This window comes from Aplosporella prunicola (assembly GCF_010093885.1).
Source record: "Aplosporella prunicola CBS 121167 unplaced genomic scaffold K452scaffold_2, whole genome shotgun sequence".
In the NCBI taxonomy this organism is placed as follows: Eukaryota; Fungi; Ascomycota; class Dothideomycetes; order Botryosphaeriales; family Aplosporellaceae; genus Aplosporella; species Aplosporella prunicola.
In genome coordinates this window covers 1,171,738-1,190,227 of record NW_022983530.1, presented here as the reverse complement: position 1 = coordinate 1,190,227, position 18,490 = coordinate 1,171,738, and the positions used below count along the sequence as shown (strand labels likewise).

The 18,490-nt window shown below is 58.3% G+C and overlaps 7 protein-coding genes across 7 annotated transcripts; 3 read left to right on the top strand and 4 right to left on the bottom strand.

The window, feature by feature from the left end:
- Positions 1-2,833: 2,833 nt before the first annotated feature.
- On the bottom strand, positions 2,834-5,886 carry K452DRAFT_219038 (uncharacterized protein; the record flags this gene model as incomplete). Its single annotated transcript, XM_033536393.1, has 2 exons — positions 2,834-3,946; positions 4,006-5,886. The coding sequence occupies 2 exons, from the start codon at positions 5,884-5,886 to the stop codon at positions 2,834-2,836; spliced, it is 2,994 nt and encodes a 997-aa protein (XP_033402598.1).
- A 1,533-nt stretch (positions 5,887-7,419) lies between these two features.
- Positions 7,420-9,289, top strand: K452DRAFT_315092 (uncharacterized protein; the record flags this gene model as incomplete). The annotated part of the gene is made up of 3 exons (XM_033543830.1): positions 7,420-7,494; positions 7,556-7,612; positions 7,670-9,289. The coding sequence occupies exons 1-3, from the start codon at positions 7,444-7,446 to the stop codon at positions 9,287-9,289; spliced, it is 1,728 nt and encodes a 575-aa protein (XP_033402597.1). The 5' UTR covers positions 7,420-7,443.
- A 777-nt stretch (positions 9,290-10,066) lies between these two features.
- On the bottom strand, positions 10,067-11,591 carry K452DRAFT_304799 (uncharacterized protein; the record flags this gene model as incomplete). Its single annotated transcript, XM_033542840.1, has 2 exons — positions 10,067-10,276; positions 10,350-11,591. The coding sequence occupies 2 exons, from the start codon at positions 11,589-11,591 to the stop codon at positions 10,067-10,069; spliced, it is 1,452 nt and encodes a 483-aa protein (XP_033402596.1).
- A 236-nt stretch (positions 11,592-11,827) lies between these two features.
- On the top strand, positions 11,828-13,218 carry K452DRAFT_218243 (uncharacterized protein; the record flags this gene model as incomplete). The annotated part of the gene is made up of 2 exons (XM_033536351.1): positions 11,828-12,965; positions 13,052-13,218. 2 exons carry the CDS (start codon positions 11,828-11,830, stop codon positions 13,216-13,218), a joined length of 1,305 nt encoding a protein of 434 aa, XP_033402595.1.
- Positions 13,219-13,883: 665 nt separating this feature from the next.
- Positions 13,884-15,638, bottom strand: K452DRAFT_315089 (uncharacterized protein; the record flags this gene model as incomplete). The annotated part of the gene is made up of 2 exons (XM_033543829.1): positions 13,884-15,452; positions 15,530-15,638. 2 exons carry the CDS (start codon positions 15,636-15,638, stop codon positions 14,053-14,055), a joined length of 1,509 nt encoding a protein of 502 aa, XP_033402594.1. The 3' UTR covers positions 13,884-14,052.
- A 190-nt stretch (positions 15,639-15,828) lies between these two features.
- On the top strand, positions 15,829-16,336 carry K452DRAFT_218596 (uncharacterized protein; the record flags this gene model as incomplete). Its single annotated transcript, XM_033536368.1, has 4 exons — positions 15,829-15,858; positions 15,942-16,013; positions 16,118-16,225; positions 16,301-16,336. The coding sequence occupies 4 exons, from the start codon at positions 15,829-15,831 to the stop codon at positions 16,334-16,336; spliced, it is 246 nt and encodes an 81-aa protein (XP_033402593.1).
- Positions 16,337-16,639: 303 nt separating this feature from the next.
- Positions 16,640-17,995, bottom strand: K452DRAFT_323937 (uncharacterized protein; the record flags this gene model as incomplete). Its single annotated transcript, XM_033544671.1, has 4 exons — positions 16,640-17,033; positions 17,126-17,446; positions 17,506-17,801; positions 17,897-17,995. The coding sequence occupies 4 exons, from the start codon at positions 17,993-17,995 to the stop codon at positions 16,640-16,642; spliced, it is 1,110 nt and encodes a 369-aa protein (XP_033402592.1).
- Positions 17,996-18,490: the final 495 nt, after the last annotated feature.

Below are 18,490 nucleotides of genomic sequence, written 5' to 3'. Positions count from 1 at the left end.
ATGCAGTCAACCCCGGATATAATGTTCGAGTTGGTTAGCAACTTCCGACGGTTAAGAGAAGTTCCATCGGTATATCCGGCTAGATTTTGATTAGCCATTTGCATGCTTTTGCCTTTGTAGAGAGACGAGCTTTTCATTCAGTCAACGCTAAAGAGATTAGATTATATTTGCTGTTACAATGGCATTAAGTCTTCTTGATCTATCCCTCTAATTTCACTAATAATTAAACCATCTTCCTAAACCCTTAAGACCAATCCCATGGAAAAGGCCTGCGTTTTGATTTTTAGTTTTCAACACTATATCTTGTAACCTCCAAAATTCACAGCCAGTACAACATTTCACGTATCAATATGGGTGGTGTCGTCAACGAGAGAATATCTTACGATTCTATTTTATTGGCTTGGCTTATATACCTTCATTCTAGCAACGCCCCACAAAAAGATGGCTTCATCCCTTCTAACCCTTCCCTGTGAGCCTAACGCAATGGAGCCAGCCGCCTACCCACTTCGGTTGCCAATTGGACCTGTTGGGGTTCTCTCCTCAAATAAGCCCCAACTCCCTAGACCTATATAAGCTCCATGCTTAACTTATCCACCTAACCGGGGCCCTGTACGTACTACATCATCCATCTCCACACATCACCTTTTTCCTTCCTTGCGTATAATCCACGAGGCGCAGCTCTTCGACCGAGTACTCTATGTATGGCTCGTATGCTGTGACGGTTTGGATTACTTCATCGCCTGGAGTACCAAGGCGACGTTGATTCTCATATAGCCACAAAATGCGCAGCAGCCCGGGGGTGCCGTCGTTAGGATTTACAAGGGGGGGCGGCACGAAGGAGTAGCGTGTGGGTTTCGCTAACGCGCGCAAGGCGGCGAAAGCTGAGACGCTTGGAGTAGAAGAATGGACCGCATGATGGGGTTGGGAAGGCCGAAGGTGCGGTTGCTGGTAACAACGGCGGCGACGGCGTTGTGGTGATGAAAAGAGGGAAGACCTAAAAGTGAGATGTTATCGGCGTTGTAGCGTTGGCAGAGGGCGCAGAATTAGAGAGGAAGTGACATTAAGAGAGCAAGAACATACCGATACAAGCCCGAAGAACTAAGCTCCGGCGCATAAGTCTCCCAGCTCAGCCCGCGAGGCAAGAAATGCGAAGTGCTGTAGCCATCATCAGTGCCAGCTCGGTCGGCACGGTAGGAATTAGCATCCGTGGCAGCGACAGAAGGCCTCACGGACTTGGCCACCCTGCTCGCGCGGCCTAACCTGAAGGAGCAGCGCGCATCAGCGCGCGTGCCCGAAGCGGAAGCCGTCCGCCGCGTGCTCGCAGCATCGACGCAGGGATGGGTCCGCATGGCCAAGAGTGGAGGTCGCGGTGCGGCGGCGCTTGTCTTGCATGGGAAGCTGAGAGGCCGGGGTTGGCGAGCTGCAACGACAGAATTGGGCAGGTTAGGTATGGGCGGAGCTGAAGCCGTGTGTGGTTCTTAGTGAGAGAGGCTGGCAGGCGCTGAGAACGTGCAGTGCAGTCTGTAGGTGCTCGTGGCTGCCTGCTCGGTAAATGGGGAGGCTTCACTGCCTGTGCATGCGACTGGCTTGGCTGCCTGGTTGTCCGGAGGTGTTCGCTTGAGTGAAGACGTGAGATAGCTGAAGTCTTGTTGACGAGCTGCAGTGGTGGCCCGAGTGGGCTCATGGGCCGAGCTGATGTCGTGCGTGGTGGTTGTGGGCTGAGTTGGACTGAGATTATGGGTTCGTAAGAGAGCTGAGACCACGGTCAGTGAATGGTCGCTCTTGCCCGATAGGTGAATGGGGAAGCTTCACTGAAGGCACGGCTATAAAAGAGCCAGATAAGGATTTATGCTTGCTTTATGCAAGTGAAGACAGACCCCAGTGGTGCATTCCACGTTAGCTGTCCACACTCCTACACCGCTCCCGCCCTACTCACTACTCGCCCTTCCTCTCCGCTATCCTCAGGTGGTTGTGGAGGTGACCAACACAAAGCATCGCGTCGTAGCATATAGGCAAACTTAAGTTAAAGTAAGTTAAACTGTTCTTTCTCAAAGGCACCGGATAATTTACCCACACACCCTTTAAAAGTTTTGCCTACCCTACGTGATAGCATCTACAAAATTATATAATGTGTTTCCTACTCTTTGAAATTTTACATCTCTATACCCTTACAAGTACCTTTATACCCTTCGATTTATTTTTTTAATTTTTTAATTTTTTTTTCTTCCCTCTATACCATCGTAGATACTCTTACTTTTATGTAAGTATATAGTACTGACTAGTCGTAGGGTAATAGTCTATTCTAATTACCTAAGGAGTACTCTATAGATACTATAGATTTTATTTAACATATAGTTAAGGGGTGGGTAAATTATTCAGGGCCTTCTCAAAATCAAAAGCGAGTCCTTCCTTTGTCGCGCCACAAGATTATAAAGCCATCCCTCCACATCGACGCACAAGCTGTGCAAACACCCGTACAGCATCCTACCCGACTCCTCCAACACAACTCCACAACACAACCACAACACGCCCACAACAAAGCCCTCAGCACAAGCAATCATTCCATGCTATTATGACAAGACAGGACATTAGCATCCCCCACACGCGCATATTAAGCCACCAGAAAGAGACAGACGCGTACAATATGTAGCGAACCCGCCATGCCGCCATCAAAGACTGACTCCCCAGCCATAACAATGCCAAAAACAGCTAAAAAGAAACGCACAGCGAACGCCATGCAACAAACGTCCTCCTTCTCGGCCACTCGTTCCGCCCTTTCAAACGCTTACCCGCCCTTGAACCCCCTCCCCCCCTTCCCCCACCCCTCCCCCCATCAAACCCCCCTCCTCTCCCTTCTACTCCCCCCACTCTCAATCGCCGTCTTCCCAAACGCGACGTCCTCCTCCCCCAAACAACTACTCCGCAAAACCTCCCTCCTAATACGCGCAGCCTCGCGATCCCAAGCCTCAACACCCGCCTTCCACGTCCTGCTGGCCTCCTTACTAGCCTCCTTGGCGCGCCCCGCCTCCTCTACATACGGCCGCTGCACCTCCTCGCCCGCGCCCCGCCACTTCGCGCCGATAACGGCGCGGATCGAGTCCTTGGACGCCTTGGCCGCCGCGTCGCCGGTCGCCGCCCGCCGCTGCGCGTCGCACTCGGCTTTGATCGCGTGCCAGTGGTCGCGCGTGTACAACAAGTAGGGATTGTTGCCCGTGCGCTCGGGCTTGAGCGGGCGTTGGCCGATCTGCTCCAGGATCGCGCTGATGATCGAGGCTTCGATGTCTTCGTTGCGCATCTGGCGCACGTTGCGCGAGTTGGGCGAGCCGGGCTCGGAGCGCGGCCGCTTTGTCCCCGTGGGCGTGGCTGTTGCTGCTGCTGTTGCTGCTTCCGGCTTGGTTTTGGGCGCCACGAGTGGGTGCGGCACTTCGATTGCGCCGAGCATTGACTCAACGACCTCGGAGGCCGCTCGCAGCCCGGATAAGTATGCCCCGTGTACTGTGGCAGGGTGGGTGCCGCAGGTCGCTTCGCCTGCAAAGTGCAGTGTGCCGATGGGTTTCGCCATGGCGTTGTAGTCGCCGGCTTGCGCTTGCGGACCCATGTACGAGTAGCTTCCACAAGCAAAGGGATCTTTCTTCCATCGTGTGATAATCACTTCCGAGGGCAATGGAACGGTGGCCGGGGCGAACATCTTCTTCAACCGTTCAGTGACTTCGTGAATCAAATCGTTGTTGTCAGCAACTTCGGTGTCGTGAGCAGCATTGCCGGCCATAAGAGCGACTAGCGTCGGCCTTCCACTAGTCTTCAGACAGTTCCAGAACAGCCAGAAACGCCCTCTTCGTAATTCGTAGTCTTTCTGTTCCATGCTGTCATGTATTTCGGCTTCGTTCAGCGTACCGAACATGTCACGATCAGACTCCCAGAATGGGCTGTCATAGACGAGTATCACCTGCCACTTCGTGAGCCAGCGAGAACACCATACCCAGGCTGTCGATAAATTAGACCTACCTTGTTCAGCAAACCAAATCCAAGACGCTCTATCGGTCCCGTCTTCCATTCCGGCAAGGGAGGGTCAAACGCGATTTGATTTTTCTTGAGTACACCTAGCGGAGCTGTCATCACGACCTCATCAGCCTCAATCACATCACCATTCTCACATTCAACGATCTGGTAGTCGTTTACTGCGCGAACAGCCTTGACTGGGCTGTTGAAGCGGACGTCAAGCTTAGTGGGACACTGCCATAGGCCGCGAGGGAGCTGTTGGTAGCCGCCGATAATCTGGCTGTGTTGGCCTTCAAACTCGTTTCCAATGTCCTGGTCCCAGCCACCAAGGCTCAGTTGGTTCACGTTGGCAGCATTTGAGTACTCCATGTTCGCGTGATGCCAGTTAAATAGCCGCATGTCCTTTGGAGTCATGTGCATCATATCCTGATATTGTCTGATAGCCTCATCCATGGTTGCGCCCAACGTAGGATGCGAGGGCACCTCCGTTGCGGCATCCAAGTTCAAGTTGCATGACGGAGGTACAGAGGACTTGAGTTCCCAGCCCATGTTGTTGGCTGCCGAGGCAGCCGAAACGTTGGCTCCAGTGCCATCAGCGAGCGTGTAAGCTCTTCCCGCCAGCTTCTCCATCCCCATTAGAGCATTAGGATTATGGGCACTCCTCGAGCTATGCTTGTTGACACTGGCCACTGGCTTTGATGCACCAACATCTTCAAGGGAAGAGATGAGGTCTCCAGATTCGTGAGTGGGATCGCGGCCGAGTTGTATTAGACGCCTATCACCCTCGACCGTTTTCGATTTTGTCGGCTTGTTCCTGTAGTGACTGGCGCGCTCTAGTATGTCGTTATAGAGCTTTTCGACTAGCATGTCCTGTCCCTCACGTTCAATCGCCGTCCCGTCATGGTCGTAAAGGATCGTGTCGTCTTTAAGTGCGTGATAGTGGAGCGCAAGTTGGCCGCGAATGATGGCATTCAAGGGGTTGCCGTGCTCGTACCCGGTGACTACTTGTGCGCCCATCTCAGCCGTACTCCGAAGGCCAGAAGGCAAAGTGGCTTCGGCTTGGTTCTTCAAGGGATGAGAATAAACTCGGCCCCCAATCCTCCTGCGTCCCTCAAGTACAATCACCCGCGGCGGACGCTCTCCGTTGTTCGACCACTGTTCCCCAAGCTGTGCAATCAAGCCTTCTAGCTGCCTCGCGCAGCCTAACCCGGACATCCCAGCTCCTACGACAACGATAGTTCGTCTCCTGCCCTTGGCCTTGGCTCGAGGTATGGGCCCTGCTGTGCTCTGAAGCTCTACACAGCCAAAATTTATGTATCCATTTCGTACAAGCCACTTGTAAGCGATCTGTGCCATGTTGAAATACCGGGCGTCCTTTGCGCAGCCTGCCGCTTCCGCTTTTGTGACGGCGACCAAGGGGGTTCTTGTCCACAAGCGGAGGATGGCATTGCGGATGTTGAGGTAGACTGTGACCTGGGAATGGGTAATGTGATCCCTCAAAAGCTCGTATTCGCCAGGATGAAGCGCGAAAGGATTCAATCTTGACGACTGAGCAGCCAAAATACATTGCCGCGCAAACTCCAAAACGGGAATAAGTGCGGGGATAGAAGATTTAGCTTTGAATGCCGGCTGGCTCTTACCTGGCGGACTATAGTTTAACGGACGTGCTGTAATTCCTGGTGAGTCTGGTTTGGTAGATGATTCAGAGGACTTGCGAACGTCCCCGTTGATGGAAATTTTACGTGGACGGCCACGGCCTCGATGAGGCGGCTGAGGAGGTTGGTGCACCTTAAAGCCTTCTTCCACATGACCACCAACTGCGGTCAAATGGGACGAATCATGGTGAAAAGATGGTTCATTGGACTTTTCAAACTCATCTGTGGCCATGGGTGGTTCATCGTTGTCTTCGGTTTTGGCGCTCACGAGATGCTGCTCGGAGCCACGTAATTCAGTGGCGTCGGTCATGGCAACGTCGGCCTGTCCAGGAGAGGCATCCAAAATAGGAAGGCTCTCGTCGACATCATCTTTCAAACTCATGTGGCTTCCGCCCGGCTCGGAAAAGTCATTATTATCGCCCGGCTGCACGGAAGATGGTCCTGATTCATCGTATCGGTCGTACAGGCCGCCATGGTCGAAAGCAGAGAAGGGAACCGAGTGGGACGCCTTCAAAGTAAAGTCGAGCTCCGACTCCTTAGCAGCCAGATGGTCCTCGAGCAGGTCATGCGAGGTATTGAGGAGATAGGCGTGCGGATCGGCGGCATCGCCTTCGGTGGTGGTCTCGGTGGAGAACATGTTCCTCAAGGCACGGTAGGAACTCGTGATATGAGCGAATCGACCAATGTTGGGGATGAACCGATTGGCACTAAAGAGTGACATGGGAAGAATTGCAGTGGCATGAACAGGATGGGTGCCGCATGAAAGCGATTCATTTCTTGGGGGACAGAGGCGATGTGCTCCTGCCGGCGGTGTTCTGCCGCTGTTCTCGTCCGCTGGTTCTTTTCGGGGCTTGTCCCAAGCGAGCGTCCGGCCACTTATTTCAACCTCAACCCCTTCCTTCCATCACTAAACTCTCCCCCCTGACGCTCTCCGCATCGCCGAGTCGAGAGAGAGAGTTGCACCTTTTGCACCGCGGAGAAAGCGAGCCGAGTCCCACTGGTGCCACTCCCTCTCTTGCCCGGAAGCCCGTAACACGGCACAGCCAAGACATTGTCAAACGAAGAGGAATTATATCATCCCACGCCCGCTCTGTTTGCCAAGCTTCAGATTGCTTCAGATTGCTCGTCTTTGTCTCGATGATGATTCATTGCTGACCCGCACTGTAGAAAGAAGCCCTCGTCGATAGTAGACAAGACAACGCAATACTAGGGAGCTCTGAGATTGTCACGACAAAGTCAAGGCATCGCTTGGACGGCTTGCATACTTTTAGACATAGATATCTCTTTTTGTACTCGGTCTCAAAGGAAGAGCGGCCAGCCGCAACAATGGAAAGGCCCGAAAGCGACATGGGACTCTTGTAATTGTCGACATCATAGTTGGAGGGGTTTTTGTTGCGCTGAGCAATGACGTGCGGTTTCGCGCCCCATATGTGTTTGTGTGTGTGTGCAAAAAAGAAATGTCTGCTACATACGTGAGCTGACGGCGCCGCAATGCGGCAATGATTGAAGATATGATGCCCTTGTTCGTGCTACTGTTGCTTGTGATAACGATGATGATGAAAGTGTGTTTGGTTAGTCGGTAATATGAGCGTTCAACTGTTCAACTTCCTACCCATGTACACAGTCAACCTACAAATACTCTGTCCAAGACAATGAAGTCGCGCTGGCAGTCGGGCACGGGCCGCAGGGTCTGGGGAACGCGGCGCATCAACGCCGGCCAAAACACGACAAACCCCCGTCCATCAAGTCCCTCCGGATCCACAACCCATCCCCCACGACACCGCTCACCATGTCTCAAAGCATGGCGCAGGCAAAGAAGTACGAGGACTTGCCCGACATTGTGTGTGCCTTATGAAGCCCCACCCCAGCCAATTGGCTTCTCGACTGACACGCTGCGCCAGGACAAAGCCCCAGACATCTACGAGACGCCCGAGCTCACCGAGAACACCACACTGCCCGTACGTCGTCACCTCGGCCCAGCAGAGGCGCCCTCTCCCTTCTGACCAGCCTCGCAGAGCTCCACGGCCCGCAGCGAGTCGCAGGCCTCGTCGTACGACGACCAGTCCGAGGATGACACGTCAGGCATCGACCGTCGCCGGCTGACGGTCGACGAAGCCCGTGGCCACTTCCGCCCCTCGCGCGTCGACGCGCGCGGCGTCGACTTCTCAGACCGCATACGCCGCCAGCGCCGCTCGTACCGCACCTCGCAGGCGCGCAGCAAGCGGCGCGGCAGCGGCTTGGACGACGACGACGAGGTGGGACTCGGCGACTTCAGCGACGACGAGGACGAGAGCCTCGAGCGCAAGCTGGCGCGCCTGCGCCGCGAGGTCGAGGAGGTCAAGCATGAGTACGGGCAGCGCCGCGAGCGCGAAAAGGCTGCGGGCGAAGCGGCCGACGAGGAGGCTGCTGAAGACCCTGTTGAGGGCATTGCGAAGCTTAGTGATATGCTCGATGAGGTCTATGTCCAGCGCCAGGGCGGCGTCAAGGGCGCCGAGGCCCAGTTCCAGCGCACGCTGAAGCGCTTTGCAAAGACTGATACGCCCAGTCCTGCTGCACCCGCTCCAGAGCAACAGCAGCAGCAGCAGCAGTTGGAGGGAGAAGAGGGAGCAGAACAACAGCAGCAGGCCGAGCACCCGCCGCCGCAGCAGCAGCAACAACCCCCACCGCCGCCCGCCCCAGCCGCACTGCCCGCCCCCGCCGTCCTCTCGCAAGAAACCGCGCAAGCGCTCAGCAAAACCGCAGACTTCGACGCGCGCCTCGCGTCGCTCGAAAAAGCCCTCGGCCTCAACGCAACCAACATGCCGGACCTGGCCGCCACGCCTCCGCGCAGCATCCTGCACGCCCTCGACGCGCTCGAGCGCCAGCTGACAACCATCGCCGACGTGTCGAGCAACAGCCTGGACTCGGCGACGCGGCGCGTGCAGAAGCTGACGCAGGAGGCCGAGCGGCTCGACGAGCTGCGGCGCGCGGCCAAGGCCGCCGCGGGCGAGGCCGGCCCCGCCGGCCCCATATCCCCTGGGTTCGCGCACCTGCGCTCGCGCAGCTCCATCTCGCCTGGGGGTCCGCTAGCCACGGGACCGCTGCCCTCGCCGGGCGCGCCGGGCGACATGATGGCGCAGCAGCAGCAGCAGCAGCAGCAGCAGCAGCAGCAACAACAACAACAACAACAACACCAACAACACCAAGGCGGCGCCATCTCCCCCGGCGCAGACCCGAACCAGCTTCACCCGCCCCCACACGGCCAACAAAGCAGCCAACAGCCCGGCTCGCCCGGCGCGCCAGGCCAGCACCAACACCAGCCCAGCTACCTCGACGACCCCGAGCGCGTCGCCAAGATCAACGCGCTGTACGGGACGCTGCACACGATCGAGACGCTGGCGCCGTCGCTACCGCTGGTGCTGGAGCGGCTGCGCTCGCTGCGCCTGATCCACGTCGGGGCGGGGACGGCGAGCGCGACGCTCGAGGAGCTGGAGAAGCGGCAGGCGGAGATGGACGACGAGTTGCGGGCTTGGCGGGGGGCGTTGGAGGGGGTGGAGACGCAGCTGCGGGAGGGGGAGGACAAGGTTGCGGGGAATGTGAGGGTGGTGGGGGAGTGGGTGCGGGATTTGGAGGCAAGGATTCAGCGGTTTGGTTGAGTTGCGTGTGCTGGGGTGGGGGGGTGGGAAGTGTGGGCGAGAGAGCACGGTAGAGAGCGCTTAAGCGAGCAAGACATGAGCAGAAGCAGAAGCAGAGAAAGTTAGAGGCAGACAGCAGGACAGCAGGACAGGCGAGCGAGCGAGAGCGAAAGCGAGAGAGCGAGAGAGGGTGAGAGAAAGAGGCAAGACAAGACAAACAACGCCATAGGCATGTAGACACGTACGTGTACGAGTATCACGATACCCATGTAGCAGCAAGCATGAGCACGAGCACAAGCACGAGCACGAGCACATAAGCAGTGTTGACCCAGGGTGGCGACTGTGACTGGTTGGAGTGATTGTTTACTACCTACCTAGGTCTGATTGGTTGCTTGGTTGCTGCAGTGGGGTTGTTTATTTCATTTCCCTTTCCTCCTGTTGCGTGCGTACGTACGCTGCGCCTACCTAGGTATGTATGTCAGTAACTTCGCTGGCATTGCCTGCCTGACTGACTATAGGTATATATTGTCTGTCTGCATGGTATGGTGACAGGGAACCATACCTATACACTCCCCTGCACGCCTCGCCATCTTTTCCTCTCCCTCCCTCCCTCTCTCTCTCTCTCTCTCTCTCACGTTTATACCACTTTTATCGCACCCCGCGTCGCCTGCCTCTTCCTCAAGCGGGCCGTTTTATAGCTTACTACAAGCGCTTCCTCTCCCTCTCCTCAGCACTTCCCACTTCCCACTTTCCACCACCCCACCACCACCCCCTACCCCTCCCTCCCCCGCTCTTCGTCTACACAGTCGTCATAACAGAGGCATTGCGATACCAGCTCAGCATGGGGTTCTCGCCGCTGCGCACCTCCGTGTCCTCGACAAAGGCCCAGCGGCGCAAAAAGTCCTCGTGCGTCATGACGCGCGTCAGCTTGCCCGTGATGGCGCGGTAGACGTCTTCCATGACGCAAAAGTCGGTGGGGAAGAGAATGTCGAAGTAGCCTTGTTGGACCTGGGGGAAAGTTAGCTTAGGTGGGAGGGGGAGAGAGGGATGGGAGGATATTATGGGGTTGGTTGCGACGTACCAAAGGCGTGCTCACGGGCACGGTGCGCCGCTTATAGCGCGTCTGGACGACGGGGGCGTTGACGCCCTGGATGGTGTCGGGCAAGCTGTGGAAGTCGCTGGTGACGAGCTTGTGGGCGGGAAAGAACGTGTGCAGGACGTCGAAGAACTGCATGAGGCGGGTAGGGATGTATTCGGGGGTGGAGAGGTTCTGGGCAAAGGGGAGGCTGGCGCGCAGGTTTCGGAGCAGGCGCGGGCCGCGCAGCGGGTGGTTGAAGGGCTGTTCGCAGGCGGCGTCGCGCACGCGCAGGAAGCGCGCGGCGACGGGGTCGAGGTCGCGCGAGTAGAACTCGAAGAAGTCGCCGTGCGCGTCGATGAGGACGTTGGCTTGCAGCGCGTCCTCGGACACGGGGTCGTAGCGCACGGCGTCGTGGGCGAAGTTGTCAAAGACCTCGAGCGCGAGGAAGAAGCACGGCGATGACACGTACTGGTCCCAGTCGAAGACGGAGCGGTTGATGATCTCGACGCGGTCGAGGTGGCCGCGCGCCGAGGCCGAGCGCTTCAGGTGGTGCGTCTGCAGCGAGGCCAGCGACGTCGAGATCTCAATGACGCGGAACTTTGTGCGCTCGTAGACCTCCGGGTAGGCGTCGCGGATGAAGTCGAGGATGTTGAGCATGAGGGTGCCGTTGCCGGCGCCCATTTCGTAGATGAGCAGGTCGTGGTAGGGGTACTGGGCCAGCTTGTAGTTGTCGACGAGGCAGCGGGCAATGGCCTGGCCGTAGTAAGGGCGGAACAGCTCGGTGGGCGTGTGCCACAGCTGGCGGCTGTCGTTGAAGGCCGTCTTGTCCAGCTCGTCCTCAAACGCCTCGTAGCGCTCGCCCAGCAGCCGGTGGAACTCGGGCTCGTCGCGCAGCGCCCAAAAGTCAAATGCCTCGCCCGGGTGGAAGATGACGACCTGCTTGCTGAAGTAGCCGTAGTGCGGGTTGTATAGGCTGTCCTCGATGAAGTCGCGCAGCAGCATCTTGACCCGTCGTGGCCGCTCGCGCCGCCCGCGCAGCTGCTCGGCCGTCACCGTCGGGTACTTGTTGAACTCGGCCTCGCGCTCCTCGGGGAAGGCATCGGTGCGCTGCTGCCATTTCGTCTCGCCCGACGTGCGTTTTGTCGCGAGCCCGCGGCGTGTGGGGATGGCGGTCCGGCGCAGGCAATGGCTGGCTCGGTGGGAGAAGAGCTGTCGGAACAGCTGCGTGACGACGGGGGAGTCCATTGGAGGGGGGAAGTCGGGGGAGGGGAGAGAGATGGCCGTTGGTGGAGTTCCTTTGCCCGCTCGACGACATGGAACGTCGTCCAAGCTCCCGTCGGCCATCCATCACACTTTTACATCCAAAGGTAATTGAGCCTGCCAGCCACGCTCCCCCGTAAAATGCCCTGGAGCCCGAGCCGGCCACACTTTGCGCGCGCCTCGAGCTAGTTATAAGGAAAAGAAAAGAAAAGAAAAGAGACATGGACAAGCAAGACCATACGCGCCTCTGGCTCGCCGCCGCCTTCCTAGCCGGCGTGCTACTGACGCTGGGCTACAAAGACGTCTACCCAGACCTGGAGCGACGATTCCGCGCAGCACGGCGCCGGCCGTCGGCAGCCATCGACCGGCAGTCGTCTCTGGCCTCGCTGCGCACCCTCTACACCAAAGTCCAGCTCGAAGACAACACGGCGCACAGCGGGGCGCCACTTCCCGCGCCCGACATCCGCGAGGGCATCGAAGGCTGCATCGGCAACACGCCGCTGATCCGAATAAAATCCCTGTCCGAAGCGACGGGGTGCGAGATCCTGGCCAAAGCCGAGTTCCTCAACGGCGCGGGCAACAGCCCCAAAGACCGCGTCGCGCTGAGCATCATCACGCAGGCGGAGGCCGAGGGCCTGCTGACGCCGCACTCGGGCGACATGGTGTACGAGGGCACGGTGGGCAGCACGGGCATCTCACTCGCCGCCATCTGCCGCGCGCGCGGCTACCTCGCCCACATCTGCATGCCCGACGACCAGGCGCAGGAAAAAAGCGATCTACTCGAGAAGCTCGGCGCGGAAGTCGAGCGCCTGCGCCCCGCCCCCATCGTCGACGCCAACCAGTTCGTCAACAAGGCGCGCGCGCGCGCCGAAGAGCACACGGCGGACCGGACGCGGCGCGGGCGCGGCCTCTTCGCCGACCAGTTCGAAACCGCCGCCAACTGGCAAGCGCACTACACGGGCACGGGGCCGGAGATCTTCGCGCAGACGGGCGGCCGGCTCGACGCCTTCGTCACGGGCGCCGGCACTGGCGGCACCATCGCCGGTGTCGCGCTGTTCTTGAAGCCGCGCCTGCCGCGCCTGCGCGTCGTGCTCGCCGACCCCCCCGGCTCTGGCCTCACTAACCGCGTCAAGTTCGGCGTCATGTTCGATCCCAAGGAGCGCGAGGGCACGCGCCGCCGTCACCAGGTCGACACGATTGTCGAGGGCATCGGCGTCAACCGCGTGACTGCGAACTTTGAGGCTGGGCGCGAGCTCGTCGACGATGCGGTTAGGGTGTCGGATGAGCAGGCTATGGCTATGGCGAGGTGGCTGGTCGAGAAGGATGGCATTTTTGCTGGGAGCAGCACCGCGTGTAATAGTGGGTTCCCTTTCCCTTCCCCCTCCTTCTCCTCCCCCATCCACCAAACCCAACCCCACCCAAAAACTAACCCCACCCCCCAACAGTGGTTGCCATAACCAAAGTCGCGCTCCAAATGGGGCCGGGCCACCGCCTCGTCACCCTCATCTGCGACAGCGGGACGCGGCACCTGAGCAAGTTCTGGAAGCACGCCGGCGCTGTCGGCAACCGGGACGACATTACGCTCGACGACGTGCTGAATGCTGGTGCGTAGAGTAGGTTGGCTGCTTGGACTGTGGGGCTTTTTTGGGTTGATGTTGGTGGTGGTGGTGGTGGTGGTGTATGATAGGGGTATGAGGGGGTGGGACGGAGGATGTAAGACGTGAGAAGTGAGTGAGAGATAGAGAGAAGCTGGCGTGGGCGTTCGATGTATATATATACACACACACAAAAGATATCAGTTACAAGCACGATGATGCCTGGCATGGACATACAAACATACATACATACACACACACGAACAACACCATTTCTCCACATCACACACATCCCAGTTCACACAACCAACCATTCACAAGCATCCCTTCGCATGTCGCCGGCGCCACTGTCTTACAGGCTGCCAAGACGCCTTTCCTGCTTATATAACGTCTTTCACCGGGAACCGAGATCCACAGCTTAGCAAGACAGGAGACAACATAAGCAGTCCCTACAGAGTACGTACACCTTGCCTAGTTCCTAGCCTGAGTCCCGGATATGCATGAAATGGTTTTAGAGCACACATAGATTCTATGTATCATAACTGGTTCTCTTCTTCTACTCCATACAATTATCACAAGTAAGCATAGGCTCTAACGGCGCTAGCAGGGGAGGGGGATCGCGAATTCACAACCCGTAATGGGATTCACCAGTATAAAAGAATAACGAATCAACAATTCAAACAGCCCACGCTACAGAAAAGGAGTCAGACGCGATAAAACGCCGCTTAAGCCGTGCTACTTAGAGAGAGAGATGTATACATATCACTCTGTCCATAAAGCCGCCTACACAGCATGGATGAAGATGACCGCCATGTTGTGCTGTGCTGTGCTGTGCTGCGCTGCGCTGTGCCTCACGCTCCCAGCCCAGCTCTAGCACCAAGCCCCGGCCTCGCGTCCGCCATGTCTTCGTCCTCGTCGCCGTAGTCGTCACCCTCCATCTCCGCCTCGCTCTTGCTCTCCCCCTCACCTTCACCTTCACCCTCACTCCCCCCAACACCAACACTAACAGCAGGACTGGCGCCCAAGCTATCCAGGCCCCTAGGCGTAGTCCCGCCTCTACCCCCAACACCATTCGCATCCACCGGCGTGGCCGCCCCGCCCGCCCCACCCGCCTCCGCCCTCAACCGCTCATACCTTTCGCCCGCCTCCCGTAGTTCCTTCTGGATCCACTCCTCCTGGGCAACGATATCCTTGCGCTCGCGCACCAGCTCCTCGACCCTGCGCGCCTTGGCCGCCCTCGCCTCCTCAGCCGCGCGCACCGCCCCCCGCAGCCGCGCCACCACGCCCCCCAGCTCCGGCAGCGGCGCAATGCGCGGCGGCGTGCGCGGGCGCGCCGGATCCTCCTCCACATTCGTCGCGCGGTCGCGCGCCGCGTACGTGCCTGCACGCGTCTGCGCCGCCTCGTACGCCGCATTGCGCTCGGCCTCGGAGTCGTCGTCGTCGTCGTTGTTGGCCGCCGTGCCGGCCGGTGTGCCGTCGCCGCCCTCGGCGTCCGCGATCATGCTGGCCATTTCGGCACGCCGGCGCCGCGCGGCTTCGCGCTCTGCGGCCCGGCCGAGCGCGATCCGCCCGTCTGATACGAACTCGTCGAAGCCTTCTGCTATGTCCTCGTCGTCGGGCACTAGGCGCGTTTCTGCGTACTTTTCTTTGATGCCGCTGCTGCGGAGGGCGGAGTCGCGCGGGCGGTCGAGGTCGTCGCTGTCGTAACCGTCTGAGGCGGCAGCGGCGCCGTCGTCGTCCGAGGCGTCCAGTGACATAAAGTCTGGGTTCCGCTGTTGCTGCTGCTGGGCGAGGCGTGCGCGACGCTCTTTCTTTTCGCGGATCTCGGCGTCAGTGGGGATGGCGGATGGGGTGGTGGATGCGCTGAGGGTTGCCAGAGGGCCGAATTTGGAGGCGATGTCGAGGTCTTTAATCATGGTGTCTACGTCCTTGCCATTGCCTTTTTGATATTCCTCTTTTGGGGTCGACGGCGTCGAATTGCGCAACTCGTCCAGATAGTCCTTGCTATAGCTCGGCCGTTCATCGTCCGTGGCGTCTCTCCGCGAGGGAATCTGGTCGGCCGACAACGACGCGCGGAAGCCCTTGCGCTCGGCATTGCGCTGCGTAGCTATCCTGCTGAGGTTCGATTTCTTGGGCGTGAAGACGGCGCCGCCATCGCCTTCGCTGTCGGCGCCGCTCTCGGCGGGGCCGAACGACAGGCGCAAGGACGAGCGCTTCTTGGTCTTGGAAGCAGGTCGTTTGACCACGGGTTCTGTTTGCGCAACATCAGCGGTCTGCTTGAGCGTCAGAATCGGGCGCTATAATACCAAACAAAGGGCGAAGACTAACCTGGTGCGTGGGCGTGGTCGCCACCAGAGCTCGCCGCGCCGCTCTCGTCGTCGTCGTCCTGGCCGACCTTGCGGGGAACGCGCCCGCGCGAGCCAAAAGACTTTCTCATGGTGCTGAAGTGCGGATGGCTGCTGCGAGGCGTGATTGGAAGCTGTCGAAAGTCCAAGGGCAGCCACGACGCACGTCGCGGCAGAACTCTCGCTCACCGCCCCAGCGCAGCACCGCGCATCGCGAACTTGCGTCCCAGCTCCATCGCAATTTGACCTCACCGAAGGTACCACTTAACATCAACAGCCAACATGCCTCAAGCTCAGCCCGAGCTCAAGAAGGTATTGCCCCCGTCGCGCCGGTCCTCTCACCGGCCTCGCTTTTCTGCCAATCCTTGAAGAACGCTGGCTGACACGCGCCCCAGTACCTTGACAAGCGCCTCTTCGTCCAGTTGAACGGCAGCCGCAAGGTCATCGGCGTGCTCCGCGGTTACGATGTACGTTGTCCCGCCGCTCCCACGCCCCCGTGAGCTCCGGCCACGAGAAGCACGTCCTCGCTCCGCCCCGCCGCGCCCTGTACTGACGAGCATGGTCCCACTAGGTCTTCCTGAACATTGTTCTCGACGAGGCCGTCGAGGAGAAGGCCGGCGGCGAGAAGGTCCGCCTTGGAATGGTCGTCATCCGCGGCAACTCCGTCGTCATGCTCGAGGTGCGTCTGCCCTGGCTATTCTACGCTTTTTGTTTAGGGCCCGATTGGCTAACACGTAGGCTTGCGATTCTATAGGCTCTTGAGCGCATCGGTGGCGACGACAGGCGGTAGAGGTTCCAGCTCATGGACAATTATTTTACGATACCACCGACATGACCGATCGCGCGCAGCGGACCATCCCTGCCTGTCACGTCAGGCCCGAAAGGCGCCAGCCGAACGCACCGCATCGATTGTCAGGAAAAGGCAAGCTATGTAAAGGAAAAGAGCGCTAGGCGTTAGTGGAACGGGCAGCTGCGTAGACGGCAGCGCAAAAAAGCAAGTCAATGCAAATGAAGCGATACCTCATCCGGTCCCCGTTGTTCCTGCTTGATCTGATCTTATTCTCGACCCCACTACAATTAAAGGCATGATGGTCTATAGTTTGGCCTTTTGATGCTTCTTCTTCACCTCCTCCACCAAACTCCACGCCAGTTCACCCATGAGCGGCATCTGCACCGCGTAATGCTTTGCATTTGCACTGCTGGCTTGTCTTAACGCGTACCGCGCCGCGATGCCCTGCATGATGATGGCATTGCGATAGATGCCAAATGCTTCGCCCCACGTAAGATCGGGAGCTGGATTCCAGCCTGCGGCCTCCCAATACCACGATACGAGCTGTGCCTGCGTCGGCAGCCCTGGCGTCTCACCGGGCCGAAATGCCTTGCTTGAGCGGTTGCTGCCCAGAACTATTCCTGATTTCGCAGTGACGTAGGGGGTGAGAAGATTGGCGAGGTCGGAGAGAGGATGGCCTATCGTGGACATCTCCCAACTTAACGCCGTCAGTTACAGCAATTAACACATTTACACGTCAAGCAGGCTCGCTGCGGTAACTGATTACCGGCTATGAAGGGGCGTACTTACTCCAAGATCCCAATAACCCTAGGCTCCGTCTTGTGAAAAACTACATTGTCAATCTTGTAGTCGCCATGCACGAACCCGCTCCGATCTTTGGGCTGCGTAGCAGGGTCCTTGAAGAACGCCACGATATCGTCGTAATGCGGAATCTTGCCGACGGCCTGCTTAGTCTCGACATCGACAGTCTTGGCCTGCGCATCCGAGATAGTCTGAAAGGTAGCCAACTGGCGGTTGTAGAATCCGGCAGGTTTGCCGAAGGACTGCATATTCACGGAAGCGGGCTCGACACTGTGAAACTTTGCCAGTGTACGAATAGCATCATGCCACCTTTGACAGTATCAGCAACGAAAACCGCATTCGGGAAGCAGCAGCCAGCAACGCCTTACAAAGCGGAGCGCTCCTCGGGCGAGACGCCCGGCAGGGCGGGGTCCTCGAATATCCTGCCATCTAGGAACTCCATGATGTAGAATGCGGTGCCAATGACGGCGTCATCCTCACACAGGCAATACGTCTTAGGCACAGGGACATCGGTGCCGGCTAGCGCGTGGATGATGCGGTACTCGCGGTCGACCTTGTGCGCCGTCTTAGAGAGCAGACGCCCCGGCGGCTTCTTGCGCAAGACGTAGCGGCGGCCACCTTGGTCCGTCAGCTGGTACGTGGGGTTGGACTGGCCGTAGCCAAACTGCGAGCGCGCGGCGTCAGTCAGCTCTGTTGTGCTGGGCTGCGTGCGTGCCCGCTGTGCTTCCTGCTGTCCGCGCCGCGCCCGAGAGCACGCACCTGCTTGACGTCAACGGGGACTTTGATCGCGGGCACGTGGGCCCCGATGTAGCGCTCGAGTGAGCCGACGTCGATGGGTTGGCGGACTGCCCCGGCCATGGTTGCTGCGTGGTTGCGAGAGCATCGTTGCCGCGTCTGCGTCCTTGCGGCTTATGCTGCTCGGGAGTTGATCGCCTTATCCGCATGCCGAGGCAGATGCCCTTTTGTGGGGTAGCTTGTGGGGAAGCACCAGTAGCGCCCGAACCTCTTTCACCTGAATCCTTCAGGAGAACGTCGCTTGTGCTTGTGTCGGATATAACCCTGCAAGTTAGCTTACATCCCGTCTTTAACAGCTGTTGGCTGCATTGCGATCCTTAAATATCACTAGTCATGTATATGGAACCGCAGGTAGCACAGCGGTACCCTTGGGAGCTAAAGCGGAGACCTTGACTTGCTTAAATGGAACAATTCTAATGCTTATCCTGCCAACTTCAAGGTTTGGTAGATTTAGTTGTGTTCAAACTTACAGTTGATGCTAAACATGGACCGGACAGAAGTCAATTCGAGTGATTAATCAAGGCCGCAATGGGCTTTGTTCAACTCCTATATAGCCAT